Here is a 25494-nt window from a genome sequence, read left to right on the forward strand (position 1 = left end):
GTGTATTTTTTTGTAGTGGTAATTCAAAAAATTTCCTACGATCACGCAAGATCTATCTAGGAGAAGCATAGCAATGAGACGGGAGAGTGTGTTTGCGTACCCTCGTAGACCGAAAGCGAAAGCGTTATGTTAACATGGTTGATGTAGTCGAATGTCTTCGTGATCCAACCGATCCAAGTACCGAACGTACGGCACCTCCGTGTTCAGCACACGTTCAGCACGATGGCATCCCTCGAGCTTTTGATCCAATAGGGGGTCGAGAGGGAGTTCCATCAGCACGACGGTGTGGTGACGATGTTGATGATGTGATCCGCGCAGGGCTTCGCCTAAGCACTACTACAATATGACCGAGGTGGTAAACTGTGGAGGGGGGCACCGCACACGGCTAAGAAACAATTGATGTGCCTTTGGGGTGCCCCCCACCCCCGTATATAAAGGAGGAGGGGAGGAGGCGGCGGCCTAGGGGGCGCACCAAATGGGGGAGTCCAACTAGGACTCCCATTCCTAGTTGGACTCCCTTTCCCTTTTCGGATAGGGGAAAGAGGGAAGGGAGAGGAAGAGGAGAACGAAAGGGGGGGCGCCCCCTTCCCTAGTCCAATTCGGACTCCCTATCGGGAGGGGGCGCGGCCACCCCTTGTGGGCTGCCTCCCCTCTCCCCTATGGCCCATGTAGGCCCAATATTCCCCCGGGGGGTTCCGATAACCCCTCGGTACTCCGGAAAAATACCCGAATCACTCAGAACTATTCCGATGTTCGAATAGAACCTTCCAATATATGAATCTTTACCTCTCGATCATTTCGAGACTCCTCATTATGTCCGTGATCTTATACGGGACTCTGAACAAACTTCGGTCATCAAAACCACATAACTCATAATACAAATTGTCACAGAACGTTAAGTGTGCGGACCCTACGGGTTTGAGAAGTATGTAGACATGACCGAGACACATCTCCGGTCAATAACCAATAGCAGAACCTGGATGCTCATATTGGTTCCTACATATTCTACGAAGATATTTATCGGTCAAACCGCATAACAACATATGTTATTCCCTTTGTCATCGGTATGTTACTTGCCCGAGATTCGATCATCGGTATCATCATACCTAGTTCAATCTCGTTACCGGCAAGTCTCTTTACTCGTTCCGTAATGCATCATCCCGTAACTAACTCATTAGTCACATTGCTTGCAAGGCTTATAGTGATGTGCATTACCGAGAGGGCCCAGAGATACCTCTTCGATACACGAAGTGACAAATTATAATCCCGATCTATGCCAATTCAACAAACACCTTCGGATACACCTATAGAGCATCTTTATAATCATCCAATTCCAATTATGTTGTGACATTTGATAGCACACAAAGTGTTCCTCGGTATTCGGGAGTTGCATAATCTCATAGTCAGAGGAATATGTATAAGTTATGAAGAAAGCAATAGCAATAAAATTAAACGATCATAATGCTAAGCTAACGGATGGGTCTTGTCCATCACATCATTCTCTAATGATGCGATCTCGTTCATCAAATGACAACACATGTCTATGGTCAGGAAACTTAACCATCTTTGATTAACGAGCTAGTCTAGTAGAGGCATACTAGGGACACTCTGTTTGTCTATGTATTCACACATGTACTAAGTTTCCGGTTAATATAATTCTAGCATGAATAATAAACATTTATCATGATGTAAGGAAATATAAATAACAACTTTATTATTGCCTCTAGGGCATATTTCCTTCACCCAACAACATAGAGCACTTGTTTGAAGTCCCTTGAGATGGTCTCCACGTGTTGTGCATAACCCTGAGCCTCTGGTTATGGCCAACTACAACATGGAGGAACATGGCCACTTGCTCTTCCATACTGGTGTGGATGCTCTCTTGTAGCAGCCCCCTGGTCCTGAAGGTCTGGACAAGTCTGGTGAATGGTGCTCTTTTCATTTGAAGCATCCACAAGGCCTCTATGTCCTTGCAATTGTAGATGTAGTTCGGATTGGCGATCCTCTCCTGCTCCCGCATAAGCATTGGAGCATAACTGATGACATGTCTCTCACCACGATGAATAGCTCTCATGTGCATGAACATGAGTCATGCCTGAATCACAGCTATCAGTGTGTTGTTGCCTGAACTACCAGACTCATCCATGCATCCATAACCTATTCGACATCGAGGGTCCATTGAGCAATGGGGAAAACGATCCTAACAATCAACCTAACATAGGGGAGAGGGGGGCATTTCTTACCGGCATTGGAGACGAGGACGACGAAGGGGGGCATGGCTGATTCAAGGGCGACTCGGCGATGGCCAACGGGAAGGGGAGCACCAACTCCTACTATCAGATAGTGTTGTTGCCGCGTCCACCACCTTCGTCGCCGCTTTGCGCAGATATGAGTTGCCGCCGCCGCCGCCGATGGTGAGGCTAGAGGAAGTGGTTGTCCTAGAGGTAGTGGTGACCGAGTAAATGGGGGGTGAGGCTAGATTTGGCGCCATGTCGCCGCTCCCGATTTCCATATCCTACCATCCCCACTCTCTTTCGGGTTGCACCCTCGTGTGCGAGCTTGCGCCACACTAAACCCGACTCGCTGGAAATTGCTGATTCGAGGGTTTTCCAGTGAGCCAGGCTCTAGGCTGCTTTAAGGTTCATGCTGATGCGAGCTAGCCCACCACGTATGCAACCAAACACACTTTTCTTGGCCCAACGCGGCCTAGTTGGGCCTAATGTGGGCAACCAAACACGCCCATGTAGTTTTGATAAACTATGTATGCTTACAGTGGCATGTTGTATTTGTGGTGAATTATTTTGTTAATGGGACCCCCTGACTCAACATCCTGACTACGCCACTGCGCATTGGAGATGCCTAAGGTTGTCACGCCTAACTTAATGGATGCTATAAAATCTTAGGCATGTGTTTGGTTCATTGCCACATTTATGGCTTGCCACGCTTTTTCTAACTACATGGTCCACATGTCATAGGCTCAGTTTTTTGTGAAATCTTGCCACACTTGTGATAGCCATTTTGGAGATGTTAGGTTCTAGGCCTTGCAGTGCCACACTTTGCTACACATTCTTGGCAAACTTGACTAAGGTTAGTTCAATAAAATGGCAGTCACAAATTGGCAAGTCTAAAGGAATTTTTCTGCACTTTTTGAGGTATGTGATGTGGGATCCTATTCTAGCAAAAAAAAACTTGACTAAGGTGAGGCTTGAACCAAACATCTTTCTAAGTTGGTCAAATTTGTCTAACCTTAGGCGTGACAACCTAGGACAATCTTAGTCACAAACTAAACAGTCCCTTTGTTCGCCACACCTTTTGTGGCAGCCATAGTTTGTCAAAATAAGTCATGAACCAATAATCAACTGTTCACCCTCGGGTGCAGAGACCACCCAACTGGAAGAGATACTCTTTATCTTTAATAATCTAAAACTTATTGTGTATAATAAGATATAACTCTCTTTATCTTAGTATTGTACGAAGCTGAACTGGAGAGAGAGAGAGAGAGGGAGAGAGAGAGAGAGGTTTTGAGTTTGACATAAGAGCCATATCAAAATTAAGAAACAATATCTCTATTATTCCTCATTACTGGACTTTCATATCAGCATTTTAACCAGACGGTATGTTCATAAATCTGGAGTCACTGCTTTGAGAGTACTTCTCCGGAGTCCGCTTTCTCTTGACGAAAGTGAGCACAAATACACAATATTTGCATTTGCATCCATCTTGAATGGACAAGTGGAGTAGTCAAGAAATAGAGACCTAACTCTTGCTTATTCTTGCGAAACACATTACACGATGTTTCAGGCCAAATGCAGAATCAATGTCACGATAATAGGATCATTCTCATTCCTGGATAGGCGGCATTCGGTAGATGAATGGAAGCCGGCATGGTTCGTCATCTGAAACCCCAAGAAGCCCTGCTTTTTTATAGGATTCGATACTATCCGCGAGTGTCTCCTCCAACTTCCTTGGTTTCCACCCTAAATTCTTCAGCTTTTCCGAAGTGACTCCAACGTTAAAATCCACATCAACCATCCTGCCAACCCAAAATTTCGTAATGAAAATCCTTTGTATATGATAAGCAAGCTATGACATGGTGTTGATAGTCTTGATGCTATGACACTTACTTGTCTACATAAGTGTAGCTAGGGTACATGTTCTTCATGATTGCCAGCAAATCCTTTAGGTCCATTTGGTCCAGTGAGCATATGTATCTCTCAGATGGCCCTGCCTTGTTGTACAACAGGAGCAATGCGTCGGCGATATCACGAACGTCTACTATGGGAAAGAACTTGTTGTTCATCGTGTCGGGGCCTCCTGCGATCGGACATATGATGGAATTACATTAGGCACAAGGATGTGTATTTTAAAAGGTCATGCTCTGAACTTCATTAAAACCGAGGCTGTCTTAATACACTTTTAATATAAAAGCCGAGGAACTCCTCCGGCGTCATTTTTTGTTCTGAACTTCATTGCTCTGCTGTACTTCGACAACAAGAGCACAACGGAAGGAAAACAACCGGCTTTGGTTTCCAATAGTATAGTACTAACCATATGTGATGTGCAATGCACAAAATGATTATGTATCCTTGTGATGCATGAGCTGAGGAGTGGAACCTTTTATCATGTAGACGAGGACCTTGCTGCTGGTGTTGACCGCCACATGCTGCAACAGAGGGCCGAAAACCAGACCAGGGCAAAATGTGACGACGTGCAGCCCGTTCTTCTCTCCGTATTCCAGGGCCATCTCCTCGGCTTCAGTCTTTGCAAGAGAATACCAGTTCTGCCAACACAAACATGAATAATAACACTTACCCCTGACAAGAACTCGGTAAAACTGAAGATGTTACTCTCTTAAGATTTTGGTGGCAGATTTTAATCTCCTGGGGCATGCACTTGGTGCATTTACTAATTCACCATCATTGATTAATTGCTGAGCGCTGACCTCAGTCTGTCTGCAAAACTCCTTGTCTGACCAGCAGGTCTCATCTTTGATTTTATCTCGAGGCCAATCCGGGTTGAAGCAATTAGTGGCGATGGACGAGACCACGATGAGTTTATGAACTTGCATAGCTGAGCAAGCCTTGAGCACATTCATGGTGCCCTTGACAGCAGGTTCCATCATCTCTTTCTGCACAATTTTTCAAGTTTATTATCAGTAATAACAGCAGGAAGGGGTTATCTCTAGAAGCACAGAGTTTTCTGAATGAAGATTTTATTCATTTTTTTATTGAAAAGAATCAGCTCTGAGAAGAAAAGCATCTTGACATCAGTGACCAGTGGCACTCGCAGTCAAACTCTGAGCTCATCCAAAACACATTCCTCTTCTCTTGCACTTCTTCGATTCCATCCCAAACTAACAGTCAGTATTTTTTTCAGGTCTAGCTTGAATAATACTAACAGTTACTATTTTTTTTCAGATATAGCTTGAATAAATTTGGAATAGTTGCAGTTAAGCGAATTTGCACTTGCCTGTGGATCAACCATCTTTTGGTCGGGCACTGGAGTGGCGACATGGAACACGCCCTCGCAGCCGGCGAACGCGGCCGCCACCGTCTCGTAGTCGAGCATGTCCGCCTTGAACAGCCGCAGGTTCGCCGGGGCTCCGTCCAGCTGCGTCAGGAACGCGTTCTTCGGATCACCTGCAAGAGAAACCATGCATCGACCCGGAAGATTAACAAGATGCAGAAAATGAGCAGTGTCGTCAGGGGTGGCTGCGTACGTGGGTCGCGGACGGTGGCGTGGACGGCGTAGCCGCGGGAGAGGAGCAGCTTGACGAGCCACGAGCCTATGAACCCGTTGCCGCCGGTGACGCACACGCGGGGCGGCGGCGGGGACGACGTCGCCATCTCCTGTTGTTGTTCAGAGTTCAGAGTTCAGAGAAGGTGAGAGGACGCGAGAGTTTTCGTTATCGTTTCTCCCGGGACAAACGGGCCCCGCCTTTCTTGACTCTCTGTCTATCGCCACAAGCGGCTCGTGTGGATGGCTTCACGCGCACTAACAAAGTGGGGGGCAACGCCGCTGACAAAGATTTCCGATGACATTTCCGGTGCAGGCATATTATAGTTAAAAAAATCGAACCGGTGAGCCCATTGGTTCTGGTTTTAACAGGTCGGACCACCGGTTCACTGGTTCAACGGTTGGTTGAGACAAAAAAAACATGTACAAAAATAGGAATAAATATAGATTTTTTTTGAGAAACAGGAATAAATATAGATGTTCCATCATTTGACAGAAACTTGCACTTGGCTAGATGGTCTTTGGGCCGAGCATAATTCTATGGCCTGCTTCTTGGGTGACTTGATTTCGATTCCCATCTGGAGTGAAGACAGAGAGAGATCGAACACACAGATCGTATTGCCTCTGGGGCAGTTCATATAGAGTTACAGGGAGAGCACGAACCCACGATGGTGATCGTGGGCTGGCCGCGAGAGGGGGCGTGGGGACGTGCGTATTACAGGGAAAACTATACACACGTACTCCAGCTATACAAACACAACACTGTATTCTAACACCCCCCCCCCCCCTGCGTAGTCTTGGCGTCGTTGGAGGAGACACAAAGACTGGAGCGAAACTCGGTGAAGACATCGGTGGGCAGCCCTTTCGTCATCACGTCCGCAAACTGCTGGCGAGTCGGAATGTGCATGACACGGAACTCGCCGAGGGCCACGCGTTCACGGACGAAATGGATGTCCAACTCGATGTGCTTGGTGCACCGATGGTGAACGGGGTTCCTGGAGAGATACACTGCCGAGATGTTGTCGCAGTAGACCAGCGTCGCCGTGGTCACCATGCACCGGAGCTCACCAAGCGGTTGACGAAGCTAGACGCATTCCGCGACGGCGTTGGCGACGACTCGGTATTCCGCCTCTGCACTGGAACCCGAGACAGTGGCCTGTCGCTTCGCGGACCAGGAGACGAGAGCATCACCCAGGAACACGCAGAACCCTGACGTGGGGCGGCGCGTGTCGGGGCAGCCGACCCAGTCGGCGTCGATGTAGGCGTGGAGCTCGAGAGTCGAGGAAGCCCGAAGATGAAGACCGAGGTCGGCCGTGCCACGCACATACCGGAGCGCGCGTTTGAGCAGAGCGTGGTGACACTCCCGCGGATCATGCATGTGGAGGCAGATCTGCTGGACCGCGTACACGAGCTCAGGGCGCGTGATCGTCAGGTATTGCAAGGCCCCGGCCAGACGGCGATAGGCGGAGGCGGAGGCGACGCGCGGCCCGGTGGCAGCGGAGAGCTTGGCCTTGGTGTCCACGGGTGTAGGCGCAGCCTTGCAGTTGTCCATGCCAGCATGCTCGAGGATGTCCTCGGCATACTGGGCTTGTGAGAGGAAGAAGCCGGACGCCGAGCGGGTCACCTGAATGCCCAGGAAGAAGTGGAGCGGGCCCAAGTCTTTCATGGCAAACACGCTTGTGAGGTTGGTGATGATGCGGCGAAGGAGGGCGGCCGACGAGGCAGTAAGGATGATATCATCCACATACAGTAGGAGGTAGGTGGCGTCCGCGCCGCGCGAGAAGGTGAAGAGGGAGGTGTCGGAGCGCGTGGCGGCGAAGTCGATGGAGGTGAGGAAGCTGGCGAACCGAAAAAACCAGGCGCGCGGCGCTTTCTTAAGCCCATAAAGGGATTTGGCAAGGCGGCACACATGGTCAGGCTTGTCGACGTCCACAAAGCCAACGGGTTGTAGACAGAGCACCTCCTCCTGAAGTGTACCATGCAAGAATGCATTCTTCATGTCCAGTTGATGCACTGGCCAGGAGCGCGACGCAGCGAGAGTGAGCACAGTGTGAATGGTGGCAGGCTTCACCACGGGTGAGAAAGTTTCCCCGCAGTCGACACCGGCGTGTTGGTTGAAGCCGCGGACAACCCAACGGCCTTGTAGCACTCAAGGGAGCCATCGCGGCGTGTTTTGTGCCGGAAAACCCATTTTCCGGTGATGATATTGGCGCCTGGCGGACGGGGGATGAGCTCCCAAGTGCAGTTGCTGATGAGCGCTGCGAACTCCTCCTGCATGGCGGAAACCCAGTTGGGGTCTCGGAGTGCATCACGGACGGAGCGAGGCAGCGGGGAGGCGTCTGGTGGTGGAGAGACAATGGCGACGCAGACGTACTCGTTGGCGTAGCGCTGGCTGGGGCGATGGATGCCAGCATGCGCGCGGGTGAGCATGCACGCGGGAGCGGCGGGCGGCGAGGGCGTAGACGAGGAAGATGAAGGAGAGCCCTCAGATGCCCCGCGGACGGCTGCGCTTGAACGCTCAGTGGGCGGAGGAGGTGAGCGAGGCAGGGCCGTGCGATCCCAATCTAGCGGATGTGCTTGAACCCGACGGATGCGCGCCCGAGGAGAGCGCAGACGGACCGTCCGTGAAGGATCTAGCGGCTGTGCTTGAATCTTGACGGAGGCGCGCCAGATCCGCCCGAGGGAGACCCGGTGGCTCGCAGGGCGGTGATCGGAGAAGCAGCAGGCGCAGGGCTGGATGGCAGCGCGCCAGCGGGCACCTTAATAGGGGCAGGGGAGTAGCACGGCGGCGGCGGAGCCCTGCGATCCGTGGGTTGAACAGTGCGCCAGTCATGTGGGCTGTTGTGCCGGAGTCCAAATACCAGTCCGAGGTACCAGAGGACGACGAAGCAGACGTCGCGGCCTGCACAGCAGCCTGTAGAGCCTCCATGTCCCAGGGCCATGGTTGCGGTGGCGGAGGCGCAGAGCTGGAGCTCGCGCCAGGCAAACCGTAGACGAACTCAGGGGGCGGGCCATAGGCCCCGTAGCCATGGGGAGGCGGAGCAGGTGCAGTTGGCCCGACGAAGTAGGCCTGCTAGTGAGGTATGCCAGGACGGGGCCCGAGCACACCGGCGCCGGGAGCACGCCAGGGCATGGGCTACGCTTGCACCATGCCCGTCCAGGAGTTGGCGCCAGGAGCGTGGCTCGGGAGGATTGGTGCGCCAAGAGCACCAGCCGTCGGGGTTGTGGACGAGGAGGCACCCGGGCTGCCGCGCCCGCGGCGGCGACCGCGCCCGTGCCCACGACCACCGCCAGAGTCGGAGGCGGGAGACGCAGGAGGCGGAGCGGTTGGGGTCAGGACAGCCATAGATCGGGCAACAACAAGGGCGTGCGCCGACTAGATCCGGGCGGACTGCTCCGCGCGGTGTGATACGTCTCCAACGTATCTATAATTTTTGATTGCTCCATGCTATATTATCTACTTTTTTGGACATTATTAGGCTTTATTATCCACTTTTATATTATTTTTGGGACTAACCTATTAACCGGAGGCCCAGCCCAGAATTGTTGTTTTTTGCCTGTTTTAGGGTTTCGAAGAAAAGGAATATCAAACGGAGTCCAAACGGAATGAAACCTTCGGGAACGTGATTTTATCAACGAACAAGACCCATGAGACTTGGACCCTACGTCAAGACACAAAAGAGGAGGCCACGAGGTAGGGGGGCGCGCCTACCCCCCAGGCGCGCCCTCCACCCTCGTGGGCCCCCTGTTGCTCCACCGACGTACTCCTTCCTCCTATATATACCTACGTACCCCCAAACGATCAGATACGGAGCCAAAACCCTAATTCCATCGCCGTAACTTTCTGTATCCACGAGATCCCATCTTGGGGCCTGTTCCGGAGCTCCGCCGGAGGGGGCATCGATCACGGAGGGCTTCTACATCAACACCATAGCCCCTCCGATGAAGTGTGAGTAGTTCATCTCAGACCTACGGGTCCATAGTAACTAGCTAGATGGCTTCTTCTCTCTTTTTGGATCTCAATACAATATTCTCCCCCTCTCTTGTGGAGAACTATTCGATGTAATCTTCTTTTTGCGGTGTGTTTGTTGAGATCGATGAATTGTGGGTTTATGATCAGGTCTATCTACGAACAATATTTTAATCTTCTCTGAATTCTTTTATGTATGATTGGTTATCTTTGCAAATCTCTTAAAATTATCAGTTTGGTTTGGCCTACTAGATTGTTCTTTCTTGCAATGGGAGAAGTGCTTAGCTTTGGGTTCAATCTTGCGGTGTCCTTTCCCAGTGACAGTAGGGGCAGCAAGGCACGTATTGTATTGTTGCCATCAAGGATAACAAGATGGGGTTTCATCATATTGCATGAGTTTATCCCTCTACATCATGTCATCTTGCTTAAGGCGTTACTCTGTTTTCATTAACTTAATACTCTAGATGCATGCTGGATAGCGATCGATGAGTGGAGTAATAGTAGTAGATGCAGGCAGGAGTCGGTCTACTTGTCTCGGACGTCATGCCTATATACATGATCATACCTAGATATTCTCATAACTATGCTCAATTCTGTCAATTGCTCAACAGTAATTTGTTCACCCACCGTAGAATAATTATGCTCTCGAGAGAAGCCACTAGTGAAACCTATGGCCCCCGGGTCTATCTCCATCATATTAATCTCTCAATACTTAGTTATTTCCTTTGCTTTTACTTTGCTTTTATTTTACTTTGCATCTTTATCACAAAAATACCAAAAATATTATCTTATCATATCTATCAGATCTCACTCTTGTAAGTGACCGTGTAGGGATTGACAACCCCTTATCGCGTTGGTTGCGAGGATTTATTTGTTTTGTGCAGGTACGAGGGACTGGCGCATAGCCTCCTACTGGATTGATACCTTGGTTCTCAAAAACTGAGGGAAATACTTACGCTACTTTGCTGCATCATCCCTTCCTCTTCGGGGAAAACCAACGCAGTGCTCAAGAGGTAGAAAGAAGGATTTTCTGGCGCCGTTGCCGGGGAGGTCTACGCAAAAGTCAATATACCAAGTACCCATCACATACCCTTATCTCCCTGATAACCCACAAGTATAGGGGATCGCAAGAGTTTTCGAGGGTAGAGTATTCAACCCAAATTTATTGATTCAACACAAGGGGAGCCAAAGAACATTCTCAAGTATTAGCAGCTGAGTTGTCAATTCAACCACACCTGGAAACTTAATATCTGCAGCAAAGTGTTTAGTAGCAAAGTAATATGATAGTAGTGATAACGGTAGCAAAAGGTAACAGTAAAAGTAAATAAGCGAAGAACAATATATGGAAAGCTCGTAGGCAATGGATCAGTGATGGAGAATTATGTCAGATGCGGTACATCATGTAACAGTCATAACCTAGGGTGACACAGAACTAGCTCCAGTTCATTGATATAATGTAGGCATGTATTCCGAACATAGTCATACGTGCTTATGGAAAAGAACTTGCATGACATCTTTTGTCCTACCCTCCCGTGGCAGCGGGGTCCTTACGAAAACTAAGGGATATTAAGGTCTCCTTTTAATAGAGAACTGGAACAAAGCATTAACACATAGTGAATACATGAACTCCTCAAACTACGATCATCACCGGTAAGTATCCCGATTATTGTCACTTCGGGGTTAACGGATCATAACACATAATAGGTGACTATAGACTTGCAGGATAGGATCAAGAACACTCATATATTGATGAAAACATAATAGGTTCAGATCTGAAATCATGGCACTCGAACCCTAGTGACAAGCATTAAGCATAGCAAAGTCATAGCAACATCAATCTCAGAACATAGTGGACACTCGGGATCAAACCCTAACAAAACTAACTCGATTACATGATAGATCCCATCCAGCCCATCGCCGTCCAGCAAGCCTACGATGGAATTACTCACGCACGGCGGTGAGCATCATGAAATGGTGATGGAGGATGGTTGATGATGACGATGCCGACGGATTCCCCTCTCCGGAGCCCCGAACGGACTCCAGATCAGCCCTCCCGAGAGGTTTTAGGGCTTGGCGGTGGCTCCGTATCGTAAAACATGATGATTTTTTCTCTCTGATTTTTTTCTCCCCGAAACTCAATATATGGAGGTGGAGTTGGAGTCAGAGAGGCAACAGGGGGCCCACGAGGTAGGGGGGCGCGCCCCCACCCTCGTGGCAAGGTGGTGGGCCCCCTGGCCTTCATCATTGGCAGGTATTTTTCTTATTTTCTGAAAAGTTTCTCCGTGAAGTTTCAGGTCATTCCGAGAACGTTTGCTCCTGCACATAAATAACACCATGGTAATTCTGCTGAAAATAGCGTCAGTCCGGGTTAGTTCCATTCAAATCATGCAAGTTAGAGTCCAAAACAAGGGCAAAAGTGTTTGGAAAAGTAGATATGTTGGAGACGTATCAACTCCCCCAAGCTTAAACCATTGCTTGTCCTCAAGCAATTCAGTTGACAAACTGAAAGTGATAAGGAAAAACTTTTACAAACTATGTTTGCTCTTATTGTTGTAAATATGTAAAGCCAGCATTCAAGTTTTCAGCAAAGATTATAACTAACCACATTTGCAATAACGCATATGTCTCAAGTTTACTCATATCAATAGCAAAATCAACTAGCGAGCCATAATAATAAATCTCGGATGATAACACTTTCTCAAAACAATCATAATATGATATAACAAGATGGTATCTCGCTAGCCCTTTCTGAGATCGCAAAACATAAATATAGAGCACCTTTAAAGACCAAGGACTGACTAGACATTGTAATTCATGGTAAAAGAGATCCAGTCAAGTCATACTCAATGTAAACTAATAGTAATGAATGAAAATGACAGCGGTGCTCTCCAACTGGTGCTTTTTAATAAGAGGATGATGACTCAACATAAAAGTAAATAGATAGGCCCTTCACAGAGGGAAGCAGGGATTTGTAGAGGTGCCAAAGCTCGGTTTTGAAACAGAGGTGAATAATATTTTGAGCGGTATACTTTCATTGTCAACATAACAACCAAGAGATGGCGATATCTTCCATGCTACACACATTATAGGCGGTTCCCAAACAGAATGGTAAAGTTTATACTCCCTCTTCCACCAACAAGCATCAATCCATGGCTTGCTCGAAACAACGAGTGCCTCCAACTAACAAGAGTCCCAGGGGAAGTTTTGTTTGCAATTATTTTGATTTAGTTTGCATAAAGCATGGGACTGGGCATCCTGGTGACCAGCCATTTATCTCGTGGTGAGGAGCGGAGTCCACTCCTCTTGAGAATAACCCGCCTAACATGGAAGATACAAACAACCCTAGTTGATACATGAGCTATTCGAGCATACAAAACAGGATATTTATTTGAAGGTTTAGAGTTTGGCACATACAAATTTACTTGGAACGGCAGGTAGATACCGTATACAGGTAGGTATAGTGGACTCATGTGGAATAACTTTGGGGTTTAAGGGATTGGATGCACAAGCAGTATTCCCGCTTAGTACAGGTGAAGGCTAGCAAAAGACTGGGAAGCGACCAGCTAGAGAGCGACAACAGTCATGAACATGCATTAAAATTAATCAACACCGAATGCAAGCATGAGTAGGATATAATCCACCATGAACATAAATATCGTGAAGGCTATGTTGATTTTGTTTCAACTACATGCGTGAACATGTGCCAAGTCAAGTCACTTAAATCATTCAGAGGAGGATACCACCCCATCATACCACATCATAACCATTTTAATAGCATGTTGGCACGCAAGGTAAACCATTATAACTCATAGCTAATCAAGCATGGCATAAGAAACTATGATCTCTAGTTGTCATTGCAAACATGTTTATTCATAATAGGCTGAATCAGGAACGATGAACTAATCATATTTACAAAAACAAAAGAGGTCGAGTTCATACCAGTTTTTCTTATCTCAGTCAGTCCATCATATTTCATCATAATTGCCCTTCACTTGCATGACTGAATAGTGTGAATAATAATAATAGTGCACGTGCATTGGACTAAGCTGGAATCTGCAAGCATTCAATAAATAGGAGAAGACAAGGCAATATGGGCTCTTTTGTCAGATAAACAATAATGCATATAAGAGCCACTTCAATAATTTAATTATGGTCTTCTCCTATCGACCCCCAAATAAAAGAAAAGAAATAAAACTATTTACACGGGAAAGCTCCCCACAAGCAAAAGAAGAACATGAAATCTTTTTGGGTTTTCTTTTTAATTACTACTACAAGCATGGAAAGTAAACTAATTAAAAGCTACAACTAATTTTTTTGGGGGGTTTTCTTAAGGTTTATTAAACACACAAGAAGAAAGTATAAAAAGAAAAATAAACTAGCATGGATGATACAATGAAAAAGTATGAGCACCGACATCTAGCAATGAGTATGTGAGCATAAATGTAATGTCGGTGGGAAATACGTACTCCCCCAAGTTTAGGCTTTTGGCCTAAGTTGGTCTATGGCCACGGCTGGCCTGGTGGATATCCATAATAATAGCTAGGGTCGTACTGTGATGCAGCAGCTATTGCCTGCTGATCTGCAGCGTGGCGACGAGCGGCCTCCTCTCTCCTCTCGTACTCATCTGCCTCCTCTCTGGTAATAATATATCCTCCTCTTGCCTGATAATCAAAGAAGGCAGGAGCAGGGAGAGTAATACGGACAGCACAACGTCTGTCAAAGATTAGTCGGTACTGGAGAGGTGATTCATTCCTCTCAACAAACTGGTGGTGAACCATAGCATTAAAATCTAGATAAGTAGGTGGTAATTCAATATCATCTTCGCGTATATCTATACCAAGAAAATTAGTTATGCGGGTTGCATAAATTCCACCAAAGAAATCTCCATTATGTCTATTAAGATGCAACCTACGTGCAACAATGGCTCCCAAATTATATGATTTGTCTCCTAACACAGCACTCCTAAGAATACTGAGGTCGGGGACACACATGTGACATGCCTCATCCTTACCATTGATGCATCTACCTATGAAGAAAGCAAAATAATGTATAGAAGGAAAGTGAATGCTCCCTATGGTAGCCTGTGTAATATCTCTAGATTCTCCCATAGTTATGTTGGCAAGAAAATCTGTAAATTCAGATTTGCGAGGATCCCTTATACTACCCCATTGTGGAAGTTTGCATGCAGTGGTAAAATCCTCGAAGTCCATGGTATAAGATTAATCATAAAGATCAAACAGGACAGGTGGAGAATTACGTGAAGTTGAAAATTCAAACCTCCTCACAAAGGAACTAGTGAGAGTGTGATACTGGCTGCACTTCTCTTTCTCGAAGCTCACAAGATCAGCGTTACACAAATATGCGTTAAATTTTTCCTTAATTCCCGCTCGATCCATAAAGTTCTCAGAAGGCCATTCACAAGGACGCACTGGAGCGTCTCTTGGTGGCTCTTCATCAGCATCACGCATTGCAAGCCTGGGTCCTTACTTCCTTGAAGAACCACCTTGGAACATTTTCCTAAGCATTTTTCTTCCTACGAAAAATTCTGAAATTTTTTAGTAACTTCAAAATAAAAGTAAACCAAACTCAATAATATTGATAGTAACTACTCCTACAAGTGCCTAGGGCCTATATCATGCATCAAAACTACTTTTAACCATATAAATTTGACATGCAAGCTCAAGAACAGGGTCATCTAAGCAGCAAAAATTTGTAATGAATAAAGCACTAGAACAAAAACTAATTAGACCAATGGGGGAGTCACATACCAAGGAACAATCTCCCCAAGCAGTTTTGTGAGAGGTGCTTTGAGCAAGGAGATCGAAAATGGCAGCAAAACGAGCTTGGACTCGGGTTTGAGCTGGTTATTCGTGTTTGGGAGAGAAAGGAGTGTGTGGGTGCAGGAATAAGTGGAGGAGGGCCACCGTGGACCCACGAGGCAGGGGGCGCGCCCTAGAGGGGTAGGCGCGCCCTCCACCCTCGTGGGCAGGTGGCTGGCCCCCTGGTGTGTTCTCAGATCCATAAATCCTCAAATATTTTAGAAAAAATCATATTTAATTTTCAAGGCATTTGGAAAACTTTTATTTTCGAGGTATTTTATATTGCACGGATAATCAGATAACAAATAGACAAATATTTATTTTTATTTTTATTTAATTAAACCTATAAAGGATGAAAGGGTTACTAGGCAGAACCGTTGCATCCACGTCGTCGGCTATGAACAGTGCCGAGCGAGCGGAGCGTAGCGAGAGAAAAGAAAATATCTCCTCTTTCTCCATCCTCCCTGAAAATATCTCCTCTTTCTCCATCCTCCCTCCTTATCCGGCTCCTCTTCTCCATGCCGTCGCCGTCGCCTCCTCTTCCCCGTCGCTCACAGCCGCCTCGCCCCCTCCGCCTTCACCACCTCCTCTCGTGGCTCCCGTGTCGGAGTTCAGTGCCAGGGGAAGAGGGATCGACGATGGCGCAACAGAGGAGATGGAGTAGCGTGCTCCTGCCGCCGTCCGACCCCATCCTTCCTCCGCTCCTCCCCGCCCCTGCCTCCGCCTTGCCGCATCCTCTGCGCCGTCGTGCCATCACACCATCTCCACTTCTGCCCAGCGCCCCGCTGCAGCCGCCTGCTGGTCGTCCTATTCTATATGGAGCTGCACATCGGCTTCGGCATCGTCGCCGGCAGCGACTTCATTCACCGCCTCCTCTATATTCAGTCCCTCTCAGACAAACCCATCCATGAGACATCCATAGCAAACTGAAACTCAATTTCATCGCATTAGTCAAAGCATGCCATCACGTATTCTTTGCTGTTGTCACTGGAATCCTTTACAACCCGACATTATCACTGGAATTCTTTACAACCTGACATTATCGGGTTTCTTAATTTTCTCCATTGGACACTCTCCTATCTGAAATATTAGTCTTGCCTATTTAATGGTGGTTCACATGCAGGTTCAGAGAGTAGCTCACTTGGATATGAGCATATGTGCAATCTTGAGTGGTCTCAAGACGAGATGAATTAAACAATGTTGACATGCTGGTTGTGCTAGGTGAGTTCCCCTTTCATCACACGTTGCTGAGTAGTGAAGTTATGATTGTTGAATTGTATGTCCCTGGTGCCAAGTTCCCCCAAATCAATGTTTTGTAGCTATATGTGTATGAGAAATAGTGGAAAAAGAAGTTTCCCTTAGTAATCATCTCTCTACAAAATCCTTAGAAGTTTTGTAGCTATACAATCTAGAATTCAGGGAATTATGTTTTTCAATGTTAACTTTCACCAACAAAAAAACTGAATTTTCTGCAATAAGCTTCAGTGGAAATTACGGTAACCATTTTTTTATTACTGAAGCTCCTCGTCCAATTCCGCATCAATGTAACAGAAAAGTAAAAAATTAAAAACATATGTGCTGAATTTTGGTGCCAAGTACATGCCTTTCAGATATATTATTGCCTACTTAAGATGAAGCCAGTCACATTTCTCATTACACAGGATGATTTTGTCATGTTTCATGCTTCAAGAAAAGCAGGCTGGTCTTACATCTATTTGGAATATTTAGATGGCCAAGGTCAAAGAGTATCAAGGTGCTTCTAACTGATCTCACTCTTATTATTTGTGGCTGCCAATTTCCGTGTTTCAAAGGGAAAAAATGCACTGCTGCTTCATGTGTATGTTGGTTTAAATATGATACAATAGTTTGCGCATTGTGTATCCTATATGCCCAATGGTTTCCTGATCTAGGGCTTATATTGTGTACTAAAATAATCCTATTTTCTTTGAAAGGTGGGTTTTTATTGGAAATACGTCAAACCTTTACTTTTTGATTTTTGTTTCTTTCAGTTTCATTTTATGCCACTTTCAGGTTAAAAGTGGAAAATATACATGGTTCTCAATGTTTTATGCTTTGGTTATTTGGAGTTACCCTCAAACTAATGCCAGCCTCCATTTGTCCAATCAAAGTAAACCTATGTGCATGTCTACTATATTGTGCGCGAGTAAGCAAAATTTTATATTGGCATGTGGAACTGTTACTTGGTCCATGTTTAGCACTTGGCAGATGAACCTGGAATGTGAACCATGCATAAATAGCAAGGTATGATGATTAGTAAATTGTGTTAATACTCGGTACTTTTCTTCCAACTAAAGTATAGCTCCAGTTCAGATGTTAGTTACATTATGTCTACTTGAATTTAGTGCATTTTTTTGGTTCCCTCTTTCTGTGTTGAAAATATGTAAATTGATGCATCATGTGTAGCTTGTCACTCTGTTTCTACTTGGCAAGGTCTGCAATAGATTATATATGCATTACATGGTCTGCTTCTTTTGCCTGCGTCAACATATGTATGTTGTTCGTATTGTCTTTTCATGCTTATTTTTTCAGGGATCCCTCACCCTCTTAATTCATTCGTATTCTTTCCTTCTTAGTTGCAGTGTTGCAAGGTATACCCTGCCTTGGAGAAGGGCATTCTGTGGGCTGCTTCTACAGGTTACATATAGTTTTCCCACTGCTTCTCCTAATTATGCACAATGCCAAAACCAGACAGAAAAGAGTGGGCACTATTAGTTTTACTTTCTTATCTGCTATCATATTTTATTCTTTACAGAGTATCAAATCTGAGATCAATCCAGTTTTGAGTTAGGTTACCTAAAGACTCCATGCACCTCTTCGTCACATGTCCACTGATCAATGTTCTGTAATAACCCTCCGGGCCCTTATTTCTTATTTGGATCTTTTGTCACACCGTCTCATGGAGACAAGTGGCAAGGAGGACGTCTTCTCGTGGCGTTCCTACCTCTGGGGGAGATCCCCCCCACCCCCGGGTGATTCTCAAAAAAAGGTCCAGTTTTGAGTTTTGACACCCATTAATGATGCATTCATGTTATGAGTTACAAAATACTAAATCTAAAATGACATGATTTTAGAAAGTTGGGTGGGTTGAAAGAACCAAACTGTTTCAAGTTACACGTCTTCTCTGTCGTGGGCTAAAAGCTATATATGTTTGCCTCGATGAATTTTCGAAAGAAAATACAGTATGCCTTTATTTACCATGGATTGACGGAGTTCACGTGTGTTTTCATTGGTTTTTTAAATGATTTCTTAAGCGGCCTTCTATGATTTCCCACTATGATTTATTTGGGCATGAGGGTGGCTCTTTTGAGTGAATGTTTGGAATAAGCAGTAAGTTGAAAGGTGCCGGAAATAACTCTATCCTGGCAAGATGTGAGTCTCCGTTGTCCAGTCACTATACACCAATGAGGTGGTGTTGGAAACTATGAAATTGGCTTTCTCTTAATTTTCTTATTATAGATGTGTATTTAATTTGGATCCCCGATGATGTCTATATCTAATATGTATATCTAGAAGTAGTGTTTTTTTGTGTGTATTATGATCCCTCGTTAGAACAAAAATAGTATACATTTACTATTTTGGACCATAATTCATTGAGTGAAATTGCAAGCATTTGCAACTTTTCACCAGTTATAATTTCAAAGAGGGTTTTATACAGGCTCTATTTTCATTTGATCTGTCCATGGCATCCTTGCATTAATATTATGACATTGTTTATTCATGTTTAGATATTCTATTCAGTGTAATGCTACATGTATGTGCTTATTAGGTCATCCTACTATTTGTAATAAAATCCGTGTTGCATTATCTTTCCATCTAATCTCTCTACTTACTCACTACTAACATCGCTTCTAACTGGCTTCTTGCGCCATTGGCGCAACCGGGTCATCTAGTATAAATAACAGAGGGTAAAAGTGGGGTACAGAAGGTTGTGCCTTCTAGTTTCATTCATCTCATGATCATCAAAAGGAATCCACTAACAAGGTTGATCAAGTCTTGTTAACGAACTCATTTCGAATAACATGGAATCGGAGAAATTTCGAATAACACTATGTTACCTCAACGGGGATATGCACATCCTTAATAATAAGAATATCATATTTCTTCTTGACAATAGGAAGAGGAAATTAAAAACCTCCAAATATAATCGATGGAATTTTTCCAATAGAGTTGATACTATGAACTTGAGGTTGTTTGCTCGGAAAGTGTATCGTATGCTCATTACCATTAACATGAAAAGTGACATTGCCTTTAGTGCAATCAATAACAGCCCCTGCAGTATTCAATAAGGGTCTTCCAAGAATAATAGACATACTATCGTCCTCGGGAATATCAAAAACAACAAAGTTCGTTAAAATAGTAACATTTACAACTACAACAGGCACATCCTCACAAATACTGATAGGTATAGCAGTTGATTTATCAGCCATTTGCAAAGATATTTTAGTAGGTGTCAACTTGTTTAAATCAAGTCTACGATATAAAAAGAGAGGCATAACACTAACACCAGCTCCAACATCACATAAAGCAGTTTTAACATAATTTCTTTTAATGGAGCATGGTATAGTGGGTACTCCTGGATTTCCAAGTTTCTTTCGTATTCCATCCTTAAAAGTATAATTAGCAAGCATGGTGGAAATTTCAGCTTTCGGTATCTTTCTTTTATTTGTAAGGATTGGAACCTAGTAATGATAATGACATAGAAATTGAACCTGTTGTTGATCTTGATAACCCACAATCAAAGAATCAACGTTATGATAAGAAAGATTTTGTTGCTAGGAAATAAGGTAAAGAAAGAGAACCATGGGTTCAGAAACCCATGCCTTTTCCTCCCAAGCCATTCAAGAAAAAAGATAATGAGGATTTTAAGCGCTTTGCTGAAATGATTAGACCTATCTTTTTGCATATGTGATTAACTGATATGCTCAAAACCAATCCTTATGCTAAGTACATAAAAGATATTATTCATTACCAGATTGAGTTTCACCATCAGAAATAGAAATATCATTTGGATTCTCAGGTGTTTCAACAATAGGATCACTAGAAGCAAGCAAAGTCTTATTATTTTTCTTTTTCTTCTTTTTAGAAGAACTAGGTATCTCTATATTATTTCTTTGAGAATCTTGCTCAATTCTCTTAGGATGGCCTTCAGGATACAAAGGTTCCTGAGTCATTTTACCAGTTCTAGTAGCTACTCTAACAGCATTATCATCATCTTTACTATTCAATTCATTGAGCAAATCATTTTGAGCTTTAAGTACTTGTTCTACTTGAGTGGTAACCATAGAAGCATGTTTACTAATAAGTTTAAGTTCACCTTTGACATTAGCCATATAATTACCCAAGTGTCCAAGCATATTTGAATTGTATTTTAATTGTCTACCAAAATAAGCATTAAAATCTTCTTGCTTAGCCATAAATTTATCAAACTCATCTAAGCATGGGCTAGCAATTTTAGTAAATGGGATTACAGCTTTATTATATCTATAGAGAGAATTTACCTTTACTACCTATGTCGGGTTATCAAGACCATGAATTTCTTCAATAGGAGAAGGATTTGGATTATATGTTTCTTCAACAGACGATAAATTAAGACCATGTATTTCTTCAATACACTAGTAGAAAAGAGGGCTTTGGTTCAGGCCGGGTCAGCCCATTAGTCCCGGTTCATTCCAGAACCGGGACCCATGGGGGCATTGGTCCCGGTTCGTGAAGCCAGGGGCCTGCTAGGCCTCGTGGGGGCATTGGTCCCGGTTCGTCTGGCCCCTTTGGTCCCGGTTGGTGGGACGAACCCGGACCAATGGACCTCGCTCCTGGCCCACCACCATTAATCCCGGTTGGTGGCTTGAACCGGGACCACAGGCTTGTGATTCACACAAATTTCAAAGAATTCAAATTTTAACTACTTAAATTTGAAAACTAATGGCACTAACAGAAAGTTTATAATTTTTCTAAAACTAATGGCACTAACAGAAAGCAAAAAGTATTAAAAAATAAAGCAAAAAATAAAAGAAAATAAATAATGCAAAAAACAAAACAAAAAAACTGGAAAAAACTATTTTTATAGTAAAGTTAATCACAAACTTGTGATTCACACAAATATCAAAGAATTCAAATTTTAACTATTCAAATTTGAAAACTAATGGCACTAACAGAAAGTTTATAATTTTTATGACCTAAAAGAAGAATAACTAAAAATAAACTTTAATAAAATAAATAAAAATAAAAACAATAAGTATTTTGTTGTAAGTAGAAACAAAATAAAATAAATAAAGCAACAAAGAAAACAAAAAAGTGCCACCTACTGGGCCCCCACGGCCTGAATACGACTAGAAACCCTTCCATGGGTCGGGATTCAGGCCCGCAGGCGGCCCAGTAGGCCCACAGGCACACAGCGTATGGTTAGGCCCGAAAGCCTACAATTGGGAGGAGCTCGAGAGGGTGGGCGTAGCAGCGCTTATAAGCCACTCTCGAGCTCTCTCAACTAGCGAGGTGGTACTAAACTTTTGACGCGGGGCAGCACAAGGCCTTTGGTCTCGGTTGGTACCACCAACCGAGACTAAAGGGGACATTGGTCCCTGTTCATGGCACCAACCGGGAACAATGCTCCTCGCCCCTGGCCCATGACCATTAGTCCCGGTTTGTGCCACAAACCGGGACTAAAGGGTTGGTCCTCGTTGCGGGCCGAGTTTAGTCCCACCTCGCCAACCGAAGGGTGCTCACACCGGTTTATAAGCCCTTCCCCTCTCTGCCTTGTTGAGCTCCTCTCAAAGTGAAAATAGATGCTCTTATAGAGAAAAGTTTAACCTAAATTGAAAGTGAATTTCTCTGAAATTCATAGAAATTTACTATGAATTTAGGTTGAATTTTCTCTATAAGCGCATCTATGCTCATTTTTTAGTAAGTTAATCACAAACTTGTGATTCACACAAATTTCAAACAATTCAAATTTGAAAACTAATGGCACTAATAGAAAGTTTATAATTTTTCTAAAACTAATGACACTGACATAAAGTTTATAATTTTGCTGACCTAAAAGCAAAAAGAATTAAAAATTAAAGCAAAAAATAAAAGAAAATAAATAATACAAAAAACAAAACAAAAAACTAGAAAAAAAACTATTTTTATAGTAAAGTTAATCACAAACTTGTGATTCACACAAATTTCAAACAATTCAAATTTTAACTATTCAAATTTGAAAACTAATGGCACTAACAGAAAGTTTATAATTTTTGTGACCTAAAAGAAAAATAATTAAAAATAAACTTTAATAAAATAAATAAAAATAAAAACAATAAGTATTTTGTTGTAAGTAGAATTAAAATAAAATAAATAAAGCAACAAAGAAAACAAAAAAAGTGCCACCTACTGGGCCCCCACGGCCTGAATACGACTAGAAACCCTTCCATGGGTCGGGATCAGGCCCGCAGGCGGCCCAATAGGCCCACAGGCACACAGCGTATGGTTAGGCCCGAAAGCCTACAATTGAGAGGAGCTCGAGAGGGTGGGTGTAGCAGCGCTTATAAGCCACTCTCGAGCTCTCTCAACTAGCGAGGTGGTACTAAACTTTTGACGTGGGGCAGCACAAGGCCTTTGGTCCCGGTTGGTACCACCAACAGGGACTAAAGGGGGCATTGGTCCCTGTTCGTGGCACCAACCGGGAACAATGCTCCTCGCCCCTGGCCCATGACCATTAGTCCCGGTTTGTGCCACAAACCGGGACTAAAGGGTTGGTCCTCGTTGCGGGCCGAGTTTAGTCCCACCTCGCCAACCGAAGGGTGCTCACACCGGTTTATAAGCCCTTCCCTCTCTGCCTTGTTGAGCTGCTCTCAGAGTGAAAATAGATGCCCTTATAGAGAAAAGTTTAACCTAAATTCAAAGTGAATTTCTCTGAAATTCATAGAAATTTACTATGAATTTAGGTTGAATTTTCTCTATAAGCGCATCTATGCTCATTTTTTAGTAAGTTAATCACAAACTTGTGATTCACACAAATTTCAAACAATTCAAATTTAAAAACTAATGGCACTAATAGAAAGTTTATAATTTTTCTAAAACTAATGGCACTAACAGAAAGTTTATAATTTTGCTGACCTAAAAGCAAAAAGAAATTAAAATTAAAGAAAAAAATAAAAGAAAATAAATAATACAAAAAACAAAACAAAAAACTGGAAAAAAACTATTTTTATAGTAAAGTTAATCACAAACTTGTGATTCACACAAATTTCAAGCAATTCAAATTTTAACTATTCAAATTTGAAAACTAATGGCACTAATAGAAAGTTTATAATTTTTCTAAAACTAATGGCACTAATAGAAAGTTTATAATTTTGCTGACCTAAAAGCAAAAAAGAATTAAAAAACAAAAAACAAAACAAAATAAATAATGCAAAAAACAAAACAAAAAAATGAAAAAAAAAACTATTTTTATAGTAAAGTTAATCACAAACTTGTGATTCACACAAATTTCAAAGAATTCAAATTTTAACTATTCAAATCTGAAAACTAATGGCACTAATAGAAAGTTTATAATTTTTCTGACCTAAAAGCAAAAAGAATTAAAAAATAAAGCAAGAAACAAAAGAAAATAAATAATGCAAAAAACAAAACAAAAAAACTAGAATAAAATAAAAATAGCAACATTAAGTATTTTGTTGTAAGTAGAAACAAAATAAAATAAATAAAGCAACAAAGTAAACAAAAAAACAAAAAAAGTGCCACCTACTGGGCCCCCACGGCCTGAATATGTATAGAAACCCTAGCATGGGCCAGGATTCAGGCCCGCAGGAGGCCCAGTAGGCCCACAGGCAGATAAAGTGACTTTAGGCCCGTAAGCCTGCATTTGAGAGGAGCTCGAAGTGGTCAGCGCAGCAGCGCTTATAAACCACTATCGAAGCCTCTCGGCTAGCGAGGTGGGACTCAACATCCCACCGCACCGCGCCAGTTCCAGCACAAGGCCTTTGGTCCCGGTTGGTGCCACCAACCGGGACTAAAGGGGTGTATTGGTACCGGTTCGTGGCATCAACCAGGACCAATGCCACCCTTTAGTCCCGGTTGGTGCCACCAACCGGGACCAAAGGCCTGCCTTTGGTCCCGGTTGGTAGCATCAACCGGGACTAAAGGGGGGCATTGGTCCCGGTTGATGCCATGAACCGGGACCAAAACCTTTTCTATATAACCAAACACTTAGGAAATTTCCCCCACCCGCCATTCTTCTCTCCAATGCCGCCAGGCTGCTGCGCTGCTCCTCGACGCCGGCCCCTGCCCCGACGTCGCCGTCGCCTCCCCTAGCCGCCCGAGGTCGCCGTCGCCCGTGCCCTCGCCCGACGCCGTCGCTGATCGCCGCCCTGCCCCGACGCGCGTCGCGCGCCCCGGCCCACGCACCCCCGTCGTCGCCGTCGCCGTCTCCCTGCCCCGCCCCCTTCCTCGCCGGCCGTCGCCCCTGCCCCATCGCCGTCCTCGCCGCCGAACACACGCCCCTTGCCCCACCGAACCCGCGCCCTGCCCCTCCCTTGGTCCGACCGGCGTCGCCCCTCCCCTGTTCCTTTTTTTCATATATTATATGCTTGTTTTTTTCAGATTATATATATATGTGTATATGTGAGTATATGTATCGTGTATGTTGCTTCTTTTCAGATTTTTTTCATATATATGATGATTTGTATTTTGCTTTTTTATAAAAATGTATATATGTTTGTATGTTCTGTGTGTATATATGTTCATATATGCAAAAAAAGTTAGATTTATATATTTAGAAAAGGATTATCTATATATGTTCTCTGATTTAGTACATTTTAGGTTAGTTTCATTTTTAGAAAAGTTTTATATATTTGGGAGAGGAAAAAGGAAAATAAGAAGAGGAAAAAGGAGAAGAAGAGGAGAGGAAGAAAAGGAAGAGGAGAAGAAGAGGAGAGGAAGAAAAGGAAGAGGAGAAGAAAAAAAAGGAATAGA

The 25494-nt window shown here is 44.2% G+C and overlaps 1 protein-coding gene, 1 long non-coding RNA gene and 1 pseudogene across 2 annotated transcripts; 1 reads left to right on the forward strand and 2 right to left on the reverse strand.

The window, feature by feature from the left end:
* Positions 1-3550: 3550 nt before the first annotated feature.
* LOC125509813 (cinnamoyl-CoA reductase 1) lies at positions 3551-5972 on the reverse strand. The gene is made up of 6 exons (XM_048674841.1): positions 5720-5972; positions 5470-5639; positions 4943-5128; positions 4615-4780; positions 4125-4314; positions 3551-4033 (listed from the first exon to the last, which is right to left on the reverse strand). The coding sequence occupies exons 1-6, from the start codon at positions 5844-5846 to the stop codon at positions 3841-3843; spliced, it is 1032 nt and encodes a 343-aa protein (XP_048530798.1). The 5' UTR covers positions 5847-5972; the 3' UTR covers positions 3551-3840.
* A 2282-nt stretch (positions 5973-8254) lies between these two features.
* Positions 8255-25494, reverse strand: part of LOC147971996 (uncharacterized) — a 50583-nt pseudogene continuing 33343 nt past the window's right edge.
* Positions 15927-19270, forward strand: LOC125509814 (uncharacterized). The gene is made up of 2 exons (XR_007284228.2): positions 15927-16746; positions 17187-19270. It is a non-coding gene; the product is annotated as an uncharacterized LOC125509814 (long non-coding RNA).

Source organism: Triticum urartu, chromosome 5A (genome assembly GCF_056163025.1).
Source record: "Triticum urartu cultivar PI428250 chromosome 5A, HENAU_Tu73, whole genome shotgun sequence".
In the NCBI taxonomy this organism is placed as follows: Eukaryota; Viridiplantae; Streptophyta; class Magnoliopsida; order Poales; family Poaceae; genus Triticum; species Triticum urartu.

Bases quoted from the DNA above. Each gene is read 5' to 3' on its own strand.
- LOC125509813 (XM_048674841.1), bottom strand. From the start codon at position 5,846: ATGGCGACGTCGTCCCCGCCGCCGCCCCGCGTGTGCGTCACCGGCGGC. The intron at 5,129-5,469 runs GCAAGTGCAAAT...AAAATTGTGCAG, and splicing joins AAAAGATGGTTGATCCACAG to AAAGAGATGATGGAACCTGC. The intron at 4,034-4,124 runs GTAAGTGTCATA...TTGGGTTGGCAG, and splicing joins AGCTACACTTATGTAGACAA to GATGGTTGATGTGGATTTTA.